Raw genomic sequence first — 24,539 nt, 5'->3', positions numbered from 1 at the left:
CATGTGCCTTGAGTGGGAATCGAACCAGCGACCTCTTGGCACATGGATCAACACTCAACCACTGAGCCACACCGGCCAGGTGCAGATGGACATTTTTACTCACCAGAGTCACCAACTCAGACGTCTGCAATCAACATAAACAAGCAACGGAGCCTGGATAGTAGACAACAGGAAGTGTGGGGAAGTGTGGCGAGGTAGGACATCCAGGCTCATCTAAAATTAATCAAAGATGACTTTTCCAATGGCACTGTGCTGCTCAAACTAACTTTTTGGGGTTGTGTTTGATGGTGTCACAAATCTAAAGGACACTGCGGCTTTCTTAATACTGCTTCAAAAATAGCCTTCTGCCGAAATACTGTGAATCATGGAGTCATGTCCAACAATATCCCCTCAGACACGCAGCATTCATTCAGTATACTCTGGCCAGTGGCCTCGCGCTGTTGCAGGTAATGTGGGACACGGGGACCTCAGAGCCTTTTGGGTGGAGTCACTCTGCCCAGGCCAGGAGTCACAGACCTGGACAGAAACTTAGACCACCTGGTCCTACGCTCTTACTTGATAGCTGAAGAACCGATGGTCACCCGCTGGTCAGGGTCACACAACATTCACAGAATAACGAGTGAGGCCGAACAAGTCTGGAGAGAAGGAAGCACCCCACGGCTCTAACATACCACTCTTCCTCCTCTTCTACAAAGAATCAAGAAAGCAAAGGACACCATTCGAAAAGTCACCTGTTCCCATATCTGCCTGTCACCTGAAATCAAAAACGATGGAAAACAAGTGCCGTGGCCCACACGCGTGCCTCCTGTTCGGAGCTGAGGACTCGGCAGAGATGACGGGAGCGGACGGTGCGTGCAGGAGGCGTACAAGCCCTGTGTCAGCTTCCACAACGCGCGGGAGTGACGCGCATGTTCTCGGTCCTGCAACCGGCCTCTGTCCGTGAACAAGCCCGACAACATCGGCTGTGACGGGGGCTCGGGGGCTGCGAGGTCGGCTAGGGCAGGAGCTGCCGTGTGTTGTGTGTTTTTCATCAGAATTTGATTCCCAATGTATCTGCAGGGTCCGGGGTAGCCGAGAAGGTACCTCAGCACCAGCAAACCAGCAAGTCTACTAAACTCATAGTGTTGTGTTCTACATCCACCATGAAATTAAAACATGTCTCAAGATTTAAGTGGTTTTCTTCTTTTTGGCATCTCAGTAATGAATTATACTAATATCAGCACTTAGGGGGATTCCATAAGGGTTCAATGAAATCATTCCATTTCATCTTTGTGAAAGTTTTGTTTATTGGTCTATAAATTACTCTGTTTCTAGTGTGGTAATCTCCAGGAATTAACAGATTTAAAAGTACTGTGTTGATAACAAAGAACATAACAAACGGAAAAGGCTCGGGATTTATGTCTCTATAAATCTAGCTGTATCAGCTCGAACGTAGCCTGTGTTCAATTTTGTTTCAACGACGGCAACGTGTAAGTATTGGAAGTGGGGCAGTGGTGTGGGTTGGAGATAGAAAAGCAAGGAAATCTATGTTTCCCCTCACGCAGGCCAACATACCACTTGGTCCTCTTGGGGACAACAAGGTGCAGGGTAAGTTCATTTCCGGTTTGGCACCCATCCCTGGAAAGCCTCACAGAGGGAGTTACCGTATTAGAAATGTGGCCGATTGCACAATGCGCAGGGGCCTGCCAGAGGCCACCGCTCAGCAAACTGCCCGCTCAGTGCAAGGCTGTGCGTGTGACGAGTGGGGCGGAAGAAAGGGGTTCCTCTAAAGCAGTGGTTCTCAACCTGTGGGTCGCGACCCCTTTGGGGGTCGAACAACCCTTTCACGGGGGTCGCCTGAGACATAACAGTAGCAAAATTACAGTTATAAAGTAGCAACAAAAATAATTTTATCATTGGGGGTCACCACAGCATGAGGAACTGTATTACAGGGTCGCAGCATGAGGAGGGTGGAGAACCACTGTAAAGGAAACATCACCGTTGGCTAGTTCAGGTCGTCTGTCCCGCAACCCAAAGAACCTTCAGTAGAAACAGGTAAAAACAATCTGCCATTTCCATGGCACCTGCTTCCAAACTGCTTCAAGTTCTGGTCAAGAACAAGACTCTTAATTAGCCAAAGCTGCTCAAAAGCCAGACAAGGGGTATGCAGGGCTTTTTATTGTTGGTTGGTTGGTTGGTTTTTCAGTTTTCAGAAATGGAAGCAGCAGAGAGCAGAAGGAGTCCTCCCCACCTGCGCTCCAGCATCCCTCCTGCCCAGGAGAGCGCGCCCTGCAGGTGTCCGTGTTCCACCCGGAGGCCGAGCCCTCCCTGCAGCCGCGCTGGAAGGCGGAGCGCTCCATTCACGTGGCTGACAACCTGAACCTGCTGCAGAGACCAGGGGACTCAGAAAGAAGCCCCTGGTGAGAAAGGAGAGGCTCTGGAAGCAACTACAAGACACAGCGTGGAGGGGGCTGTGAACACAAGGACTCAGAGACTCGGAGTTACACAGCCTGAAGCGGACAGCATATTGTGGTGGTTAACAACCCCACCCTTTTTTTATTTTTTTGGATGGTGAGGCCAAGCATACAATCCAAAGGTGCTATTAGAGATTCTATGGCCAGGTCCCTCATTTTAGAAAGTAGGAACCTGAGTCCGAGAGCATTGCCTGAAGGTCAGGCTGTTTATCACGCCAGACCCGAGACCTGAGAATCCAAATCTTTAGACTCTGGGTCTCACGTTCTTGCCATGCGTGCTGCTTGGTTACGTAGAGAACAGGCTTCGGTCAGACAGACGCAGGGGGGTGTGAGTTCAGGTTCCCCTCTCGCTGGGCTAGGACTCCTGACAACCTTATGTTTGATCATCTGTAAAATGGGGACGAACATATGACTTTGCTTATATTTCTACATTATTCTTTATAATATTGAGGGCCTCTCTCTCTCTCTCCTTCCCACTGAGTGAGGATTCCGCTTCTGTACACCTGAGGACGGCCCTCACCAAGAACCTGACCCTGCCGGCACCCTGATCTCAGACTTCCAGCTTCAACCCCACACTAGGAAAAATAAGTACTTGGTGTTTAAGAAAAATAAATAATACGTCAAATGACTGGAACAGAGGTTGACGCACAGTATGGATTAGATGAAAAGTTAGGCACTATGATTTTTCAATCATTGGTGGTTAAGAAATATTTGTGCTTCGTCGCGAAGCTAAGCACTTCAGTAGGTACTTTAGAAGGTGTAGACACAAGCATCACTGCCCCCTCTAGGGTGCCTAAGTCACCAGATTAGTAAGCAGGGCCTTCGCGTCATGAAAATGGTGCTGAAACCACTCCAAGAATTTACCTTAAACTTGGGAAGTGGAAGATACATTGAGATGATAAGAGTATATGAATCTACATAGACCGTATTCCAAAAAATGGATTACTTTGGGGGAAAAAAGAAATATTTGGAACACAAGTTATAGAATTTCCTCTCTTATAGTTCTTCTCTATGCATGGTAAAGCCCTAACGAGGGAACTACATATTTGTCAAAATTTTTTGCCCATGGGATCTTTTTGTCAAAAAGAAGGCTCTCTTACCCTTTGCAACAGCATGGAGGGACCTGGAGAGTAGTATGCTAGGCGAAATAAGCCAGTCAGAGAAAGGCAAATATCACATGATCTCAGTTATATGTGAAATCTGATGAACAAAGTTGGTCCAGAGACGTGGAAGCAGGGAACAGACTGATGGATCTCAGAGGAAGGGGGAGCGGGAAGAGATCAACCAAAGAACTTATATGCATGTATGCATTGCCCGTGGACACAGACAACAGTGTGGTGTAGGCCTTAGGTGGGGCGGGAACTTGGAAGAGGGGAGCAATGGAGGAAAACAGGGACATCTGTAATATTTTCAACAATAAAAATAGATTTTTTAAATTAAAAAAAATAAAAAGAAGCATTTCAGAGACTCACTGTTCAGAGGAACAAGCTTCGGGAACCTTGGTGGAGGCTACCCCGATAAAGAGCACAGAGGCAGGAGGACAGCTGGAAGAGCATGGAAAAATCACCCTAAAAGAATGAGTCAAATGTCCCAAGGAAGTCCTCAACCAAGAGAACCCGAAGATCACTTTACACTCAAGTTGCTTAATCAGAAGATTTGCGCCAAAAAAAAAACGGAATAAGAAATAACACTTACTGAGCATTGTGCTACGTAGTCGCACCACTTATGTACACGTCTTGAACAATCCTAAAAGGGAGGTACCACAGCAGCGTGGGTGCTATTGTACAGATGCCCAAACTGAAAAAGCTACGTCCCACAGAAGTTGATTCGTGTAACGTCACGACGCAGAGATGACCCGAGTCCTTTCACATTCCCATCACGCGTACAATGATGCCACAGCCAATCTCTGACTACAGTAAGGCAAAAGGTCAGCTTTACAGTCACACATCTCATACAACAGCTGTGATGGTGATTTTCTTTTTTTTATATATTATTTATTTTTCCCTTTATTGATTTTAGAGAGAGAGGAAGGGAGAGGGAGAAATAGAAACATCCATGAGAGAGAACATTGATTGGCTGCCTCCTGCATGCCCCTCACTGGGGATCAGGCCCACAACCTGGGCATGTGTCCTGACCGGGAATTGAACCGGTGACCTCTTGGTGAGTGGGTCGGTGCTCAACCACTGAGCCACACCGGCCGGACTATGATGGTGATTTTCAAACCTGGCTCCTAAGCAAGCTCACTGACATAACTCTTTCTTTGTACCATGAGAGATTAGCTTTATAGGATGCTTTAGAAAGTCAGGTCTGAACTATATTTCTACCCAGGAGGCATGAGCTGGTCCAATGGCTACCTCAGGCAAAAACATCTCAAATTAAGTGAAAACCTGTTAAGGAAAGGTGTTAACTTTTCAAAAATAAAGTCAGCAACACAGAATTATCTAAACTTGGGAAATGAACCAGATGATGCTATGCATCATGAAGTGATGATAAACTCTCAAGACCCAGTTTGCTAAAGAAAAGGACACAGTTAGACAAAATTAAATCCTTTTGCTGTCATTATATTATCAATGACATAAAGTAGTGAAGCCACAAAGAATGTCTGACCTGCCACCACTCTCCTACCTAAGATGTGAAGAGAAAAGTCAGCCCAGCCAGTGTGGCTCAGTGAATTGAGGTCATCCCATGGGCTGAGAGGTCCCAGTTCGATTCCCTTCAGGTCAGGGCACATGCTGGAGTTGTGGGCTTGATCCCCACTAGGGGGCGAGCAGGAGGCAGCTGATAGATGTTTCTATCTCTCAAAAAAAATCAATAAAAACACATTTTTTCTTTTAAAAAAAAGAAGTCAGCCAAATGCTTTGACTTTGTGTAGGTCTATACACATAAGACTCTCAAAGTTGATTCATTCAAATCATCAATAAATCTTTGCTTTTGAACTACAAGGGGAATCTGTACGCAAGTTGCTACACATTTTGAAAATCTGGTTCTAAGACCAAGCCCTGTGTTCTTTCTAAATGTACAGCACCCCGTATACAAGCCTTGGGACTCTGGGCTAAAAATGTCAACCTCCAACCAGATTACTTTAGGTGGTGAGGAGCCCATTTGCAGGTCGGAGAATTGAACGATTAAGGTTCTTTAAATCTATGGTCTCTATTTATTGAATCACATAATTTCTCTAAACTCTATAGAAACAGTCCAAAAAAATTAAATGTGATACATGTCAATTCTCATGTTTGGTGACAGAATTAATCACTTTTCCTATGTGCTTTAATCATAAGATCTTTTTTATTGTAGAAGGGCATGTTGAAGAAGTCCTGAAACACATCTGACTTCATGACCTGTAAGTGGAGGAAGAAAATCGAACAGGCAACTGAAGGCTGCCAGTGAAAATCACGTACAGAGGCAGACATTGCGGGAGCAGTTCGCCCACCCACTATCTCCCACAAGTCCTGTGACAACAGATGCAACTTGGTGACTTCGTACTAAAAGAGGCTGAGGTGATACTCAGTGAGTGCCCGCAAGTACAGCCAGGCCGGGCTACTGTCAGTTTTACACACAGCTCCTGTTCGGACTGGTTGGTGTCGCTGCCAATCCGGCTGCATTATTTTCTACATCGCCCAGAGAACAGGGGTCAAGGAAGCTTGAAGGAGCCGGGCAGGTGAAAGGGCCCTGAATGGGACAGTGGTGAATAGTGAACCAGCTGATACGGACACCTGCTACTCGACCCCTGCAGGCTGAATCATACAGGAAAGTAACCCCACCATTGCCAGATTTTCCATTTTTAAGTAGCTAGAAATCCCTACCTATTTTTAAATATTTATTCCTAATTCGATCTTTAAAATGCTGTTTGCCAACAAAAAATGTTCTCTAGAATAGGGGCTGCCAGCGTCCTGCTGAGGGTTGTCTGCTCTGGCTAACACAGTCCTCAACCACCACTACGCGTGCGGACCGGGACCCGGCCTGCCTTGCGGGCAGCAGCCACGGCAGCTGGGCAGGAATCACAGGTGGATGACTTCAGCAGTTAGGTATAAGTCACAAATCTGGGGCCAAATGATTTTTTCAAGCTTACTAATAGCATTTAGGGTTTCAGCAATTAGGTGTAAGTCACAAATTTGGAGCAAAACTACGTTTATAGTTTACTGTAAACAGCATTTAAAGAACAGACAACTCTTTCAGAGATACTTCAAGAACATTTATGATATCATTATGAACATTTCTAAACCTTTACTCTTGTCAAGCATACCTTCATCTGATTTTATTTTAAATAGAGATCATGATCCCAATATACTTTTCTCTTTCCATTTGCTCTTCTCTTTCCCTTCTCCAACCTTTCCTTCGTTTGAGCTGGAAGATCACAGGACTTTCGTGGAGATGGTGCACAGTAATGTATGTAATGTCTAAGACAATGCCAAGCACAAACACTGTAAGCACCTGCCGTTACTAGGAATATTATTAGCAGGCAAAGTCCTCAACGGGGCTGGTCTACAGCTTGGGGAAAGCCAGTGTTAACTCTTAAAACTAAGCTGTTACGTAAGATTTCTTCTCACAGAATCATTCTGTACCTACCCTCCTTAGCAATCCGTCTCTTAAATTAATCCCCAGTTCAGTTCCTCTGAGACAGCTGAGAATCTTTCGCACATGAGAATACAGATAAACAGAGGTCTCTGTAGAGCATTTCACAACAAAGGAGATAAGGGCCTCCACCTCTCTATTTCCCCTAGGACACTGAGGTACTTTTCCACTTTTTTGCTTCTTTGTGAAATAGATTCATTCTGCCTTCTGAACTACTTAACCCCAGCTGGGTGGGGGTGGCTTGAATTTATACACCATACGACTTATTCAATGTTCTTTTGGCTCTAAGCAGTGGCTTCATGTAGAACCAAACACATGGTCTCAGTTATTTTAAAAGTGTGCTACACTTATTGAAAAGGGGAGTCTTTGATCCACTATTTTCTTAAATTTGCAAGCACTCCATTAACACTGAGCACAAAGTTTCGTTTACATTTTGCTACTGTCCTCTCCTGAGGGATGCGGTCAGCCCAGCCACCAGGCAACTAGATTCGGTGTCTGATTCATAATTGACTTATTTGAAATTAAGACTCTAAGACTTCTTGTTACAGACCCTGCAGGAGAACACCAAGAATAAGGGGCTGACAATTAGATGGTGGGATGAAGGAAATGATGCCTCAGCCTTTCTGGGCTTCACCAAAGAGGATCGGGTCAGCAATTTCCAACTACTCCCTGGGGACACAGAATAGACAGCTTAATCCAACTCTTCCTCCTTCCAGGCTCACTTCCTCAAATGCCTTACTCCGCATGAGATCATACTGCAGGCATGTGCTAGCTGACAGACAAATACAAACACATGAATGGAAGTAAGCCAAACAAAAGAATTTACACTGTGCCTAGAAAAAAAATAATAACTGTTTAAATACTTCTTCTAAACAGCAAAAGTCTAAATACTCTGTCATCTTTCCTGCTTTACAAATAAATCCATGATTTTCCCCAATCAAATCATTTTCCCATTCTAATGCATTTGTGGTATTTAAAACAAAACAAAACTAGGAATTGAATTCTATTAAAAACATTGTCCAAGGCTTTCAGCCCCAGGATAGACTCAGTGCCCACTGGCAGGTACCAGCTGCAGGTGCTGTCCAGGTAAACACGCCTTCAAGGGGGAGATGTTTACTTCAGCACACGAGGAAACGAAGCGTCAGGCTCATGGAACCGGTAGAATCAAAGAGATATACCTGTAGGTTTTCAATTTCTTCTTTGTGCTCCCTCTTCAAGTGTAAGATAGCAGCTTGGTATTCTGTAAGATCACAAAAGAAGCCAATTACCAAGAAGCACAAAACAGCACACAAAATCCAAAGTGAGCATCCCCAAGATTCTAGAAGTGCTTTGACAGGTAAACTGAGTCAATAAATGTCATAATTTGACCTTCACTTGACAAGAGATGTTGAACATTGAGAAAAGTAGCTCAGGATAGAAGGGAGATTGCCTTCCATTGAGCAAACCTTGAATTATAATAAGCCCCAAATTAGGCAGGTAGGCTAGGGTTAAACCACACACACACACACACACACACACACACACACACACAGCTTTATGAGTGTTCCAGATAAAGACTGGGTCAGGGTTTGTCTTTAAGGAGGAGCTGGAAGTTAAGGCCCCAAAGAAAACAAATATAGATGTGTTAAGAACAGATACACAAGAAATAAAAAAATACTTTCTAACTGGGATCAGAGAATTCTATTTTTAACTCCCCATCCCCCTCCAAAAAAATCTCCATTTGAATGCAGGACTAAGCAAGCACCCAGGGTTGATTTTAATCTTCAGATCACTTCAGAGAGACAAGATCACTTGTCACTTGGGTGAGAGGATGCAAGGTGAGTTGAAGTTGAAAGGAAGACAAAAATAAATTTCTGGTCCAGTTTTAGTCTGAGTCTAATAATGTTTATTCCAACAAGAAGTCCCAAGTGTACACAGGAACTCCAGCCAACCACTAAAACTACCATTCCCTGGCTAAGCGTGAACCAGCTATGAAAACTTTATTTCCAGCCATACGGCTAAGTATGTGGGCTCACAGAACTATGCAGACTGCAGAGAACCACAAAGCAAAATGCTTGAGAAAACGTTTTTGCGGGATAAGCCAGTTTTTCACAAATGTGTTTGGGTTGTGAGTATGAATAAGAAAAATGGCAGTTAGATGTCATTTTCAAAAGTATGAAAAGACAGGCTATTTCTTCAAGTGCATTTCGGAAGTCAGGCATGAAAGGCCAGGTTTCCGTTCAAAACTGGATGAGGAAAGCCTTTGGTGATGCTCTAACGAGAGAGGAGTATGGCTGCTGATAATCATGACTCGTCACACTACCGCTGTTATGGGGAATGTGGTCCACCGAGCTGTGAATCCATCAGCAAATTCTGAGATTTCTGCATCCAAACTGGACCTTGAATCTAACCACTTCTCCCATCCCACAACCACCACTATGGTCCAAGACACCACCACCTTTGCCCTGGACCACTGTGGGGTCTGAAAAGGTTACCTGCTTTCAATCTCACCACCACCGAAACCCATCCTCCTCGCAGCAGCCTGGATGATCTGTTAAAGGCATGGGCCAGACCATGTCCCATCTCTAGGTTGCTGCTGCACACACAGTGAAATAAAAACTCCCTACTCCAGCGCATAAGGCCCTTCAGGACCTGGTTCCTACAGACCTCTCCCTGTCTTCCCTTTGCTCATCACCCTCCACGCACACTGGCTTTCTTGCTATTCCCTGAACTTGTCAAGTTCTTTTCTACCTCAAAATCTTTGCTACAACTGCGGACAATAATAATGGACTGTATTTATTGAGCACTTACTATGTACCAGGTGTTATATAAGTACTTTATATGTATTAACTCATTTCATCCCCACAATAATCCTATGATGTAGGTACATTTTCCTCATTAAGAACAGATACACAGAAAGAAGCTGATGCAAAGCTCAGTATGTTGCAGAACTAGAAAACATGCACAGTTCAACAAGTGAATGTATAAACTGTAGTATATCCATAGAATGGAATAGTATTCATCAATAATAAGGAATAGACTTTTAATACATGCATCAACATCGATGAGTCTCAAAGGCATTATGCAGCGTGAAGGAAGTCAGTCTCAGAAGGCTAACTATTGTTTAATTCCATTCATATGACATTCTGGAGAAGACAAAACCATAGGGATAAAGAACAGACCGAAGTAGTGGCTAGAGGTTAGAGATGAGGGAAGGTTTGACTATAAAGGGTCAGCACAAAAATGAAACTTTGGGGTGATGTGACCATTTTATATTCTGACTATGGTGGCAGTTACCTGAATCTACACATGGGTTAAAAAATTACAGGACTGTACAGTAGAAAGAAAAAAAGTTAATTCTACAGTATGTTAATTTTTAAAAATCCACATCAAATATTATACTTTTAAATCTTTTCCTTAGGAGATTAAGCATAACAAGAATATATGTTATTACCACTTCTATTCATTGTTTTTCAAAGCACTCTAGCAGATGCAGGATAAGAAAAAAGAAAAACATGCTCATGCACACGTAATATATACATTCATATATATACACATATATATAATAAAGGGGAAATACAGCTATCATTCACTATGATTGTATATTTAGAAAAGTCTAAGATTCTATAGAACAGTAAAATGAATATGTGAGTTTAGTAGGGTTGCTTACTTTAAAATCAGTATATAAAAATTCTGATACCAGCAAGAGTATAAAAAAGAAAACTTAAGACAACATTTATAGGACCACTACTAACAGACTACTTAGAAAGAAGCTGAACAAAAATATGTAAGACATCATGAGAAATCAGGAATGCTACACTGAAATATTTACAAAGAAAAATACAGACAGATAGTGAACAAGCCATGTTTTGGTAAGACTCGATATTGTAAAGATGTTAATTTTCTCAAACTGATCGATAGATTCAATGCAACCTCATTCAACATTTCTAAGGGTTGTTGTTTTATTTGAAATTAAGGAACTCAATCTAAATATATATTGAAGCACAGATGTGCAAAAAGCAATGAGCCAAGAAATTCTTGAAAAATAAAAGGGAAGACCACTTAAGAATTATTTTTCATTATTACCACATAATTAAAGTGGTGTGGTACTGACAGAGGGAAAACAAATGGACTAAAGGAATAGACTAGAGTTTAAATCTGAATCAGAGAAGTATCAGGGCTCCGGGGTCCCCAACCTCTTCTCTGGATCCAAAGACACCTTGACTCATTCAGGTGTTCTGCGCATCGCTGGGCTGGAGCCTGAGGATGAGGCTATTGTTGTAACATAGGGGCCGGCGACTCTAAGACTGACGTAGTGTCCCAGACGCACTAGGAAGTGACACACAGATCTCCGCTCAGCTCGCGTAGCCTGGTGCAGCCACCCCACTGGAATCTCTGGGCAAGTCTATCTAGGTCAGTCATGACTCGTCTTGTCACATCTTGTCGCACCTGCTTTCCCATTGTCCAGTAGTTCTGACAATGCCACATCCCTCTCTTCCTTTCAACTGTTAGATTGATTTATCGCTCAACATTCTTGGTATGTTCCTGTTTCCTACAAGCAGAATTCCCTCGCTCAGAGATAAAAATTCCCCGATGGGGACATTTGCGGAGGTTGATTCAGGCTATGCCCAGCTCAGAGATGAGGAGTAACTAAGATGTTCTTCTAGTGTGGGTGCTGCAATCGAAATTATTCCATACAAACCACATGCAGAAATAAATTTTATTCTCTATATTAAAAAAGAAAAAGGAAGAGGCTAGAGAGCCCAGAAATACACCATGAATTTATGACCACCCTGTATCTGACAGAAGTAGCAAGGGAGATGTGTGCTTGCAGTGAGAATTGTCTTTTCATTAACTATCAGGTGGGAAAAGCGGGTGTTTACGTGGAAAAACATGGAACCGGACTCCAACTTTATACCATAAAATAATCTATTCTAAGTCGATTAAGAGCTAAATTATAAAAAAACAAATCCGTAGCTGTTTTATAAGATAACATGGCATTAACTTTTTAAAAACCTCAGGCTAGGACAAGAACTTAATACTCAAACTGCATTACATATAAAAAAAATCTAATACATTTCACTACATTAAGTCAAGAACTTCGTTTCATAAAGAGAAAGAAAAACAAGCTACAGAGTGGGAGGATATACTTGAAACAAATAATCACAGATCTACCATAAATATATACCATATATATCAATCATTCCTACAAAATTAGAGAGAATGAAAAGTAGGCAAAAAATGTCAATAGGTGCTCTAAAGAGAGGACAGGCAAATAACAGATAAGTAAGTAAAAAGGTGCTCATTCTCATTAGTAATCAGAAATATTTAAAGTCCAACAAAACAGTGTTGGTGGAGGTGTGGAAACTCATACACATGGCAGGGACGCAAATTGTTACAATCACCATGGAACATGTTTGGCATTTTCTAATGAAGTAGAAGATTCTGCCACTCCCTACCCAGTCCTGATCTTAGGTACACATAAATGAAAAACAACTATAAAAGAAAAGCAAATAATATTAACAAAAGTCAGGATAAGTGGTACCCAGGCGAAGAGAAGCCGAGTTGGGTTATGACTGAGCAAGATGGTGTCACATCGGCGTTCGATGAAAAGTTATCTTTTAACCTCTGTTTTTTATGCCATTTTCTTTATGTATACCTAACATTACAGTGTAAGAAAAAAGACTGCTCTGGTTATATAACTTTTATTATATGTCAAGTAAAGAATATTATACAGGTGCAAGAGAGCATCTAGATTAATAAAATAAGACAGTTTAGGAAATGAGTCACATAAATATTGAGTCCTAACCTTAATACGATGATCAATGGCTAAACCTTAATCAAGTCTCAGCCTCTACAAAGCAGGCAAAGGAAGGTTAGCTAGACCAACCTTCTTGCAAAACGGATGTCCCCTGGGAATGACATCAACATTCTAAATAAAAATTACACAGAACATATTTTGAAATGATTATTTTTCTGAATTGCACCTGTAAGGGTGTGACAGATTACAGTCATGACTAATTCACAGATCGATAAGGAGATCATTGCAACGCTAACACCCAGGAAATACTGCTCCATCTCCTCCTTACACAAACAGTTCACCCACAGTCCCAGTGTGATCGCTGGCAAGGAAACACACCCCCATTCCTAACAAGGGTGACTGTTTTGTCACGCAGAAGCAGGACGCCGATGCCCTTACTTGTGAACGCTCATTTCGAGGATTCGCAAGAAAATGCTGAAAGAGTATAAAGATTACGGAATAATGAGTTAGGTTGGTGGTTTCCAAACGTGTCTTCTAATGGCAGTTCCCTGCCCCCCATTTGGGGGGTTTGTAAATGCCTTGGGGTAGACCAAAGGAAATCCTCTCTATCTCCTGGGGGTGAGGGGGTTGAGGCAGAGGTCTCAATTCAAAACTAAGGGTGTTTTGTTTGTTAAAAAGCGAACTTGACCCTGGTGCTCAGTGGGCCTGGGGCTGTGTGTGTGGAAAGGCCGAATCAAGATTTTGAATATCAAGCTTGTCAAGGGCAAACCTCTTGGAAGCCACATTACCCCTGATGGAAATTTAAATAAACTAGCCCACAAAAGGAAGCTTGAAGAATCTTTTAGGAAAATAATACATTATATTAAGGACAGAGAAAAGAAAAAGGATCCTGACTGGTAGGAATCAACATTTTGGGGAAAAATACAGAAGACTTCACTTCATAAATATAAAGTTCTTTCCAGTCGAGTACTTTCTACTCTAGTACTTCGTTGAATGGGGAGGGACCACTTCTGCTGCACAAACCTTCGTTGTTGATCGGTTCACAGCAACAGAACAGTCTTTCTGCCCGGCACAATTTTGTCTTCTGATTCAGTGCGAGAAGTCAAGGTGACCTAGTTAACAAGGGGGCGTGTAGTGACACTGTTGCAGTCCTCGTGGCTGAATGAGTGTCTCTGAATTATGTATGATACCCATCTGTGATACCCACATGTGACTGGATGCTATTTCCTAGAAACCGTCCTTAGCACTCTACCCAGATTAACTCAGACCATCCTCACATCACACGTACAAAGTAGATCCTATCCTATCAAGGCCCATTTTACAGATGAAGAAACTAAGGTGCACAAGTTAAACAACTTTCCCCAAACCACAGGCTAGTGAGTGCCAGGGATGTCATTCAAGTTCAGAGAACGTGTGCTATTTCCTATGCAGTGTGTGTGCCCGTTTGGTTTGTTACTTTTGTGCCTATGGTTAGGTAAGCATCAGGTGTAACCCAAAATGAAAATCCCTAGGAACTTCAAGCTTGCTGGCTTTATCCAGGCACTAGAATCACTTGTAAACTTGGTAAATCTTTTCAATAACTCTTTAAAAGGAACGTGGAGTATTTTTAATCACAGGGAGGTTTAATAAACCTGGGATAACATGAACAGCGTGGGTTATAATGGCTGGTTCCATCAATTATGAGATTATAATTCATCTGTCTTCTCATGGGGACTTTCAGGCCTACAGTCCCCAGTTTATGGTTAACTCTGGTCTTCATTTACACTCGCACATACATACAAGCCTCCGCTCCATGCACATGTAACACGGCTACACTGGATTAGGCACCCAGTAGGCAAAACTAGAAATTTCTGATTTCCCCAATGAATGAGAAGCATGGTCTAACTGGGACTGTCTGTGCCCGTTGGCCTTACACTGTTGGACGCTGGGCTTTTGCTGAGAGTGAGATGGGGCGCTGTCAGGGGATTCTGAGCAGAGGCACGACATGTTTTTCCTTGTGTTTGCAAAGCTCACTCTGGCTGCTGCGTTTAACTAGAGATGTGGGGGTAGTAGGGGCAGTAGAGGACAGTTATTACATCATTAGAGTTATTACATTATTACAAACACATTCAAGTGCATACCTTCAGTCTTTTTTTTTTACTTTTAAAAAAATATTTTTATTGATTTTTTTTTGAGAGAGAGGAGGGGAGAGAGAGAGAGAGAGAGAGAGAGAGAGAGAGAGAGAGAGAGAAACATTGATGTGAGAGAGAAACATCGATCAGCTGCCTCCTGCACGCCCCCTACTGGGGATTGAGCCCACAACCTGGGCATGTGCCCTGACCAGGAATTGAACTGAAACCTCTCATTCCATGGGATGATGCTCAATCCACTGGGCCACACGGGCCAGGCCATACCTTCAGTCTTAAAGGGAAAGAACCCTTACTCTAAAGTATATCTGGAGAATACTCAGTATTTCTAAAGCTTTTGCATTCACACCAGTGAGATCATATTTTGGTAACAGACAGCTAGACTTTATTTTAAAAGTTGAAAATTTTAACGATCATTAGTAAAAAAAAAAATCAAACTAGCACATAAAATCCATGATTCCAAGAACGTTACTGTTACAAGATTGCATAAATCAGATTTAGTCCCTAGACTAGCAACACCACCAGGAACTTCTTAAAAAAGCTAATTCTTAGGCCTACCCCAGACCTACTAACAAGCTTGGAGAATGCTTTAACAAGCCCTCTCAGTGATTATGACACATGTTAAAGTTTGAGAACCAGTGCTTTAAGGTTAATTTTATTTAAACAAACAAAACACACACACACAAAAACAAAAAACACACCAAACAAAAAACACAAACAAAAAAAACACACACATCAAAAGGTTAATTCAGTTAAAGAATAAATTAAAGACCAGTAAAAGTAGTATAACTATATGCCCCAAATGAAGGTGCTGACACCATTACAATCCACCCAGTTATTAATGGCAGGAGAGGCGCAAAGGGAGGCCGAACAGTGTCGGCAGGCCCCTCAGGGGGCAGCTTTGCCAGGAAGCTGCCGTTTGACACTCCCCGGGAACCACCTGTCTTGCTGGGGGAAGGGACTGAACAGGGTGGAGAATCGACACGTGCCCACTAAAGCCTGGGTGACATGGGGAAGGAACTTGCCAGTCAGTCACACCTGGGAACAGGTCATTGGCCGGAGTAGGTGTGGGACGATTTGCGATATTTAACCTCCTAAACAAAGAAGTTGGCTCCTGGTTTCTCTTGGGCTTCTTGTGTGCTGTGCTTGACTCCCGGCCTGCGGGGCTCTCATGCTCCTGTTCTCTTGCATTCGCCAGCATGGCCCACGGCCATGTGGACCCCACACACAATGGACTGGTGGACTGCAGCTAGCCTGAGGCTGTACCACACCCAACTCCAACATGGAAAGGAAACTCTGGACACTGGCTTTGCTTCTAGCTGTGCTGAAGCCCCAGTTCTACTTCTCCCAGGACTGAATAAAGGGAAATGGGACTCTGGGGACTTTGGAAACCCAGGGATGTAAATTCCATGCAAATAAAGATCACTCATCCTCCCACGCAAGTCTCAGAAAATTATTTTTCCCAAGGTATTATAAGGACCCCATCCCTAGCCCTCAGTGGGGAAAGGATACCCCACTTCCACCAATAACACTGGTACATAAAAGATGACAGTCATTCTAACTAACTCATCTATGAACAAATGCAGAAACTTTCTCCAACCATCTCTAACACTAACGAAAATGGTGCTGGTCATAAAAGGCAAAGCCACAGACACATTGCTTCAATATCTAAGAATCAAATCAAATGTAAGCTCTCTTTTAATAAGTGTATGAAAGACAAGTCTGTGGCCTGGTTTAGTGCACAGAACAAACTCTAGGCCTGTTTCCTCATCAGATGCCTCTAAACAATGCAGTCCACAGTAACTGTGCTGCTTGGTACTTCTCAGAAGAGTCAAGATTCAAAGTCAGCGAAGCCAAGAGGAGAGTGTTGGGTGTAATCAAAATCAACAGCTACCAGTAGGGCCATCCCCGGTAATGTTGATACAATGCCTTTTATCAGTGGGCCTTTAACAATCACACATGTGATGGGAAAAGTATAAGAAGAAATCTAACTCTATTTTTTGATGCTGGGCTGTTGACAGCTGTCAAGCCTCACCTCCCCCTCTTGCCCTGTGCCCCACATCTGCCCAAACTGATTAAAAGCCTTTGACACCGGCAGGGAACTCTAACCATGCAAACCACTGCCCACAGGTGGGCATCCTCAAGCCAACCTACGAAACACCATAAAACCCCAGCCTAGTCTCCTATCGTTTCTCTCTCGAGGCATGTTCCTGCCCTGCACTCCCTAGACATTGCACTGCGCTAGTAAAAACCTTTACATGTGTGTGTGTGTGTGTGTGTGTATTCATCAATCTTGGTGTCTGATGTCTGACAAATTTGGCGTAGAGAGGTCATCCTGCCTTTTCAAAAAGGATGAAGCCAGGAGAAGTTACGTGAATAATGAATGGATCTACCTATTATGTTGTTTTATGTACATATAGAAAGGAGATGACTAGTTTCCATATCAGAAAAAGACAAGATTTGATAAGAGCCGGGGGAAAATCCCACGAATTTAGAAATTATTCTAAATTATTCTCTCCTTATTCAAGAACATTGGGAATTTTCTCAGGCAGAAATATTAAAACCTCACTATTAAAAGATGGGAGAAATCCCAAGTCTCTGAGGGCTGTCACTGTGCTCGACAGTTCTCGCACTCGTGGGTTCAGTATCTCTACAAGCCCGGCTCCGCACGAAGAACCGGGCATGCGAGCAGCACACAGCCCCAGCCTTAAAAGCTCTCCCCGGGGACTCATCTTTGAAACGTCTTAGCCGCTTTCAGCAGTAACGCTTTGGTATGAACACATTAAGCCTTTTTTTTTTTTTTTTTTTTATCCTCACCTGAGGACATTTTTCTATTTTTTTGTTCAGGTAGAGTGGGAGGGAGAGAGAGGAACAGAGAGAGAGAGAGAAACATCAATATGAAAGGGACACATCGAGTGGCTGCCACCCACACGACCAACCAGGGCCGGGGACAAACTGCAACCAAGGTATGTGCCCTTAGCGGGAACCGAACCCGGGTCTCTCTGGACTGCAAAGCCTTTTTCTTAAAAGACTTGATCTGATATCATTCAGTTGTTTTATATGCAGGTGTGGAAGACTGTTCAACAAGTATTTATCTACTCCCGCCTCCACTTTCTGCTTGGGGTGTACAGTTTTTGCTGTGGCTGCTGGAACTGACATGATGTGAAGAGAGGATCTGAATTGATTAGCACAGCATTTGTCTTGCCTCCTGCTCTCCTGCTATTTCGCAAAAGAAGAATAAAGCCTAGGCAGCCACTACTTAACCCAGCCTGAGTCCCAGAGACCGACACCTGGTGCAGACCTAAACCCAACCTGTTTATGCTTAGCTTCAAAGGGCCCAGCTTAGCTCAGTGGAACCCCAGTTGACCTTTACACCTATGCAAATAAATGCTTGTTATTGAAAGCTACTGGGTTTTAGCATAGCTTGTTACACAGCATTATTGCAGCAACAGCTGATGAATACACGTGGTAAGTTTCTAGCCGGGTTTACTTTGAAGATCACACCATTTTGGAGGCTTAAAATAACTGGAATAAAGTGTCGCCAACACAGACAGACAGATAAAGCTCAGGGGAAGAGGATAAATGAAGCGGGGGTTGGAGGGGGCTCAATATATTTATATCATTTAATACTCAAAAAATGATCTCAGAACAGTAATTGAGTCTTTATGTACGAGGGTGATGGTATATTACATAAAAGTTCATGCTATTGTCTCTGACTTTTACCTGGGTTCCCCAGGTAAGTATTCAGGGCCAGGCACCATTTGATGGACAGCTTACCATGGAGAAAACAGTCAATTAAATCAACTTCTAGCTGTCAAAGCTTGGATAACTTGTTTTTTCACTTTGCTTCTTCTCTGACCATCATTTTCTGTTCTGTTAAAATAGAGACGCTGGGGAGTTTAGGACTTGAGGAACACAAGCTCCTGAAAACCTATATTCCCTTTTCTAGCTAGGTAGTTTCATTTCAGCAGAAAAGTATAGGATTGTCTAACCACTATGCTGTACACCTGAAGCTAATACAAGACAATATTGAATGTAGATTGTAACTGAAAATAAATTTTAAATGTAAAACAAAAAATAAAGAAATAAAAGCCAAGAGACATCTCCAGAGGCACAAACCTCGTCAGAAAAAAATGTAGTCACCCAATGCCTGCCACTAGGTGGCAGACACAATATTTCGCATTGAAACTTAAAACTTGCTACCAAGTGGCTCAGTAACACCTGCCGAGGTGGGCAGGTGGGAGAGACCAGGGTGCACCACAGCTATGAAAGGAAGGTTTTTATTTGCTATGAAGGATAAACTAGTATGGACATGGTAGTTATATGAGAAAAGTTAGAACAAGTAAGGGATTTTTTCCAACCACATTTTCAAAGTTAAAAATGACCCAATAGACTAGCAACTTCACATTTTTTTAGCTTCCCCCTAAATCTGCATAACAATGGAATCTAAAATATACAGCAATACAGTCATAGGTGAGGCCCACACAGAAGAACCAGAAATGGAGCAAAGCAGCAAAGTGGGGCTTTGGGTCTGAAGCTCTGGGCCTGCTGTGCATCCAGAGGCAGGCAGGACGGCCTGGAGCTAGGTGACTGCACAGCAACAGGGCTGAAAGGGCCCCCTGTGGGCCAGGGAGCCAGGGCCAGGCTTGCTGCTTAGGACAAGGGACAGAGGTAGGATTCCCGGATGGTAAAGGGAAGCTAGAAGTTTCTGTCAACTGCTACCCAGGGGCTTAAACAGGTGGCTATAGACAGGGATCAAGACCTAATTCCCAACCCTGTCCATCCCTACGCCCAGTAACTAGATCAACAACAGTCACATCACCACCTTGGGCTGGGAACCCCAAAACACCTTCTGGCTGGGGGGGGGGGTTCTTGCAAGGACCAGATGAGACTACCACAAACAAACAAGTGCAAAGGGGAAGAGAAGAATTTTTCTTAAAGCAGCCTTCATATCATGAGCCTTCAATCCAAACTTCCAATATATATGAAGAAACTGAGATGTCAAGACAGACAATAAAAACAACTGAAATATGAAATCACACAAACTTTAAACATTCAACACATATTTTAGTAATTTTTAGAATCATTACAAAGATAAAAGAATAACAGCCATTATAAATAATAATAACAGAAACAGCATACGGGAAAACAAAATATAAAAACAGTGAGCGATTATAAAATGTATTAATATTAGAAATGTAAAGTGCCATAATTGGTATGAAAAGCTCGAGAGTTGAATAAACTCTAGCCCAGTCAAGGAAAGAATTTATAAATAAAAGAAAACACTGAATAATAAAAAAAATGTAGCATGGAATAAGAAATGGAGAATACGGAAGAGTCATAATTACGACACCGGCGTTGGTATAGGGATAGAAGAGTTGACCACGGCATAGAGTAGAAAAGAATGTCTACAAAAGAGACATGCACATATGGAGACTGAATGTGTGATCGGAGGTTGCATTCAATCTTGTAGGGGAGAAATACACTATTTTTTTGAAATCCAGATTTAAGAAAAATATTCATACTTTAAACCATATACAAGAATCAATTCCAGGGGATTAAAAATCTAACTATGAAAAGTGTAACAAAACAAACAAACAGACAACAAAAACCTTGGAAGAACATTAGATTTTTTTCTTTTCTTAAAAACTGATCTGAGAGAGAGGGAAACGACGACTTGTCATTCCACTTACTCACGCGCTCATTGGTTGATCCTTGTACGTGCAAATGGCTGAGGAGTGAACCCACACCTTGGCTTATTGGGAGGATGCTCTAACCAACTGAGCTACCTGGCCAGGGCCGGAACATTAGACTTCTTAAGTAAGATATTTATTTTCAAAAATAAAGGAGAACCTTTTTTAAATTTAACTATATTAAAATTACCAAAATTCTGTCTGTTAAATGATGCCATTAGAAAGTGATAAACCATGTACATGGAGACGACATCTGCAAAGCATATGACCAACAAAAGGTTAGCATTCAGAACAAACAAGCACAAGAAAGAAATTTTTTAAAAATGCAACCAATAGAAAAATGAGCAAAAGAACAGTACACTCATAGAAGATAAATTATAAATGACTAACAAACATATAAAAAGACATGCAACCTCACTGGCCCTCAGGATAATGCAAATTAAATCCACAATGGGATACCACTTCACACCTATCAGATTTGCACATTTTAGAAAGTCTGCTAATACAATCTGCTGGTGAGAAAAAATAAGGTTGAGAATTCCACACACTGTTGAAGGGAGTGTTAATTGTTACAATTGCTTTGAAGATCATTTTGACAATATCTATTGTGTTTAAAGGTGCACATAAATAAAACCAGAAATTCTACTCTAAAGTTTAACCCTAGTGAAGGATTTTTTTTACAAATGAACACAAAGATTTAAAAGAACACTTATGAGAGCAATTTTTCACACCAGAAAAAATAGGAATAAACTTTAATTTCCATCAACAGAAGTACAGATAAGCAAATATTGAGTGACATATTCACTCAAAGTGATACTATGCATACATTAAAATGAACACACTAGAGCTGTATATACCAACACCGGTAATCAAACAAATAACTTTGAAAGAAAAAGTTGCTGAAAGACACACACAGAAGGATGTCATTTGAAACACAACCATATTATATATATTGTTTGGAGACTTTACACCTAAGTATCAAGAAGTACATGGAATTAATAAGGATTAATAAACAAGTTCACCTAAGGTGAAGTAGAGGACACATAGGAAGCTTCAAATGTATTTCTGATGTTTTATTTCTTAACTTAGCTAGTGGGTATAATCATGAACTTAAGTGAAACTAACATCTTAGCCTTAAAATACATAAAGCAAAAAGTGACAAAAATATAATAGCAACACTAAAAGTAAAATGGTAGGAGATAAGTAGTACCACTCTATAGAAATTGATAGATGTAGCAATTGAAAAGAGTGATTAACATGATTAATAATCTTGAGTATATCCTAGAACTCAAAGACAACATGCATGCTTCCCAGACACATGTATTTGCAAAAGCGTGATGATTGATACAGACAATCCCTCAAAAAATTTCAAAGTAACATTACCATATAGATGATGTTCTTTTTCTATAATGTAATTTAAAAACAATAAAATAAGAAAAAAAGCCCCTAAAACTAGCAAGTCTAATTCAGCAATTTGTGAAAATAAACCATGCAACTATGCAGGGTTTATTCTAAGAATGCAAGAATTATATATCATCTGAAAAATTTACCAATGATGTATACCATGTTAATATACTAAATGAAAAAAAACCACTGTGTCTCAAAATAATACAAAAATGATAAAAATGTCTTGATAAAGCTTAGCACTCATTGTTGATATTAGAAAGAAAAAACTCACAAAATCTACGGGAGGTAGTAAAAGCAGTGCTGAGAGGGAAGTGCATAGCACTACAGGCCTACCTCAAGGAACAAGAAACATTTCTAATAGACTATATAACCCTACAACTTAAAAAACTAGAAAGTAAACAAAAAGAAAAACCCAGAGCAAGTAGAAAGAAAGAAATAGTAAAGGTCAGAGTGGAAATAAATGACATAGAGACTTAAAAACAGTTCAAAAGATCAATGAAACAAAGTGCTGGTTCTCTGAAGAGATAAACAAGATTGATGAATCTTTAGCCAGATTCACCAAGCAACAAAGAGAGAGAACCCAAATAATCAAATTCAAAAATGAAAGAGGAGAAGTAACAACTGACACCACAGAAATACAGAGAATTGTAAGAAAGTAATATGAACAATTATGCACCAACAAATTGGACAGCCTAGGCAAAATGGACAAATTTCTAGAATCACACAGTTTCCCAAAACTGAACCAGGGAGAGATAGGAAACTTGAACAGACCAATAACAACTAAGGAAATTGAAGCTGTTACAATAAACTCCCAGCATCACACAGTTTCCCAAAACTGAACCAGGGAGAGATAGGAAACTTGAACAGACCAATGACAACTAAGGAAATTGAAGCTGTTACAATAAACTCCCAGCAAACAAAAGCCCAGGTCCAGCAGCTTCACCAGGGGAGCTTTACTGAACATTCAAAGAAGAACTAACACCCATTCTTCTCAAAATAGCCCAAAAAATGCAAGAGGAGGAAGACTTCAAAGCTCTTTTTATGAGGCCAGCATAATCCTAATTTCAAAACCAGATAAAGACACTACAAAGAAAACAACACCACCACCACCAACAAAACTGGGCCAATATCCCTGATGAACATAGATGCCAAAATCCTCAACAAAATATTAGCAATTTGGATCCAGCAATAAATTTTTAAAAATCATTCATCATGACCAAGTGGGATTCATCTCAGGGATGCAAGGCTGGAACAATGTTTGCAAATCAATAAATGTGACACACCACATAAGCAAAGTGAAAGATGAAAATCATATGATCATATCAATAGATACTGAAAAAGCATTTGACAAAATCCAGCACTCATTTCTGATAAAAGCATTCAGCAAAGTGGGAATAGAGGGATCAAGCACATCACAACATAATAAAGGCCATATAAAAAAAGGATACAGCCAACATCATACTCAATGGGCAAAAATTAAAGCATTTCCCTTAAGAACAGGAACAAGACAGGGACACCCACTTTCACCACTCTTATTTAACATAGCACTGGAAGTCTTAGTCACAGCAATTAGACATGAAGAAAAAATTCAAGGGATCCAAATCAGAAAGTAGGAAGTACGTAAAACTTTCATTCACAGATGACATGATATTGTACATAAAAAACCCTAAAGACGTCATCAAAATTCTATGAGATTTAATAAATGAATGTGGCAAAGCAGGATACAAAATTAACATCCAGAAATTGATGGTATTCTTATACACCAATAATGAACACTCAGAAAAGAAAACTAAAAAACAAAAACCTTTTACCACTGCAACAACAACAACAACAAAATATCTAGGAATAAACTTAACCAAGGAGTTATAAGACCTGTTCTCTGGAAACTACAGGTCATTAAAAAAAGAAATATAGGAAGATATAAAAACGTGGAAACATACAATGTTTATGGATTAGAAGAACCAACATCATTAAAATGTCCTTACTACCAGTGATCTATAGATTCACTGCATTCCCTATTAAAGTACCAAGGGCATGTATCACAGATCTGGAACATATACTCCAAAAGTTTATATGGAACCAAAAATAAAAAAAACAAAAAAAAACCCTGAATAGCAACAGCGATCTTGAATAAGACAAAAAAATTGGGAGGAATCACAATACCAGATATCAAGTTATATTACAAAGCCATCGTAATCAAAACAACTTGGTCCTGGCACAAGAACAGGTATATAGATCAGTGGAACAGAATAAAGAACCCAGAAATTGACCCAAGTCAGTATGCACAATTAGTATTCGACATTGAAACCATATACAATGGAGAAAAGACAGTCTCTTCAATAAATGGTGTTGGGAAAATTGGACAGCTACATGCAAAATAATGAAACTAGACTACCAACTTACACCATATATAAGAATAAACTCAAAATGGATAAAAGACTTAAATGTAACCTGTGAAACGATAAAAATTCTAGAAGAAAATGTAAGCAGAAAAGTCTCAGACATCATACATAGCGGAATTTTCACTGATACATGCCTAGGGCAAGAG

The 24,539-nt window shown here is 41.2% G+C and overlaps 1 protein-coding gene across 3 annotated transcripts in view; it reads right to left on the bottom strand.

The window, feature by feature from the left end:
• FMN1 (formin 1) overlaps positions 1-24,539 on the bottom strand; it is a 370,459-nt gene that overhangs the window by 221,266 nt on the left and 124,654 nt on the right. For all 3 annotated transcript variants that reach the window (XM_036268755.1, XM_036268764.1, XM_036268772.1), the window contains one exon: positions 8,204-8,265. In XM_036268755.1, coding sequence (XP_036124648.1) covers positions 8,204-8,265 — 62 coding nt within the window. The remainder of the gene's footprint in view (positions 1-8,203; positions 8,266-24,539) is intronic.

The sequence above is a fragment of the Molossus molossus genome, unplaced genomic scaffold, assembly GCF_014108415.1.
Source record: "Molossus molossus isolate mMolMol1 unplaced genomic scaffold, mMolMol1.p scaffold_m16_p_1, whole genome shotgun sequence".
NCBI lineage: Eukaryota > Metazoa > Chordata > Mammalia > Chiroptera > Molossidae > Molossus > Molossus molossus.
The sequence above is the reverse complement of the archived record's forward strand: the minus strand, read 5'-3'. Positions and strand labels throughout refer to the sequence as shown.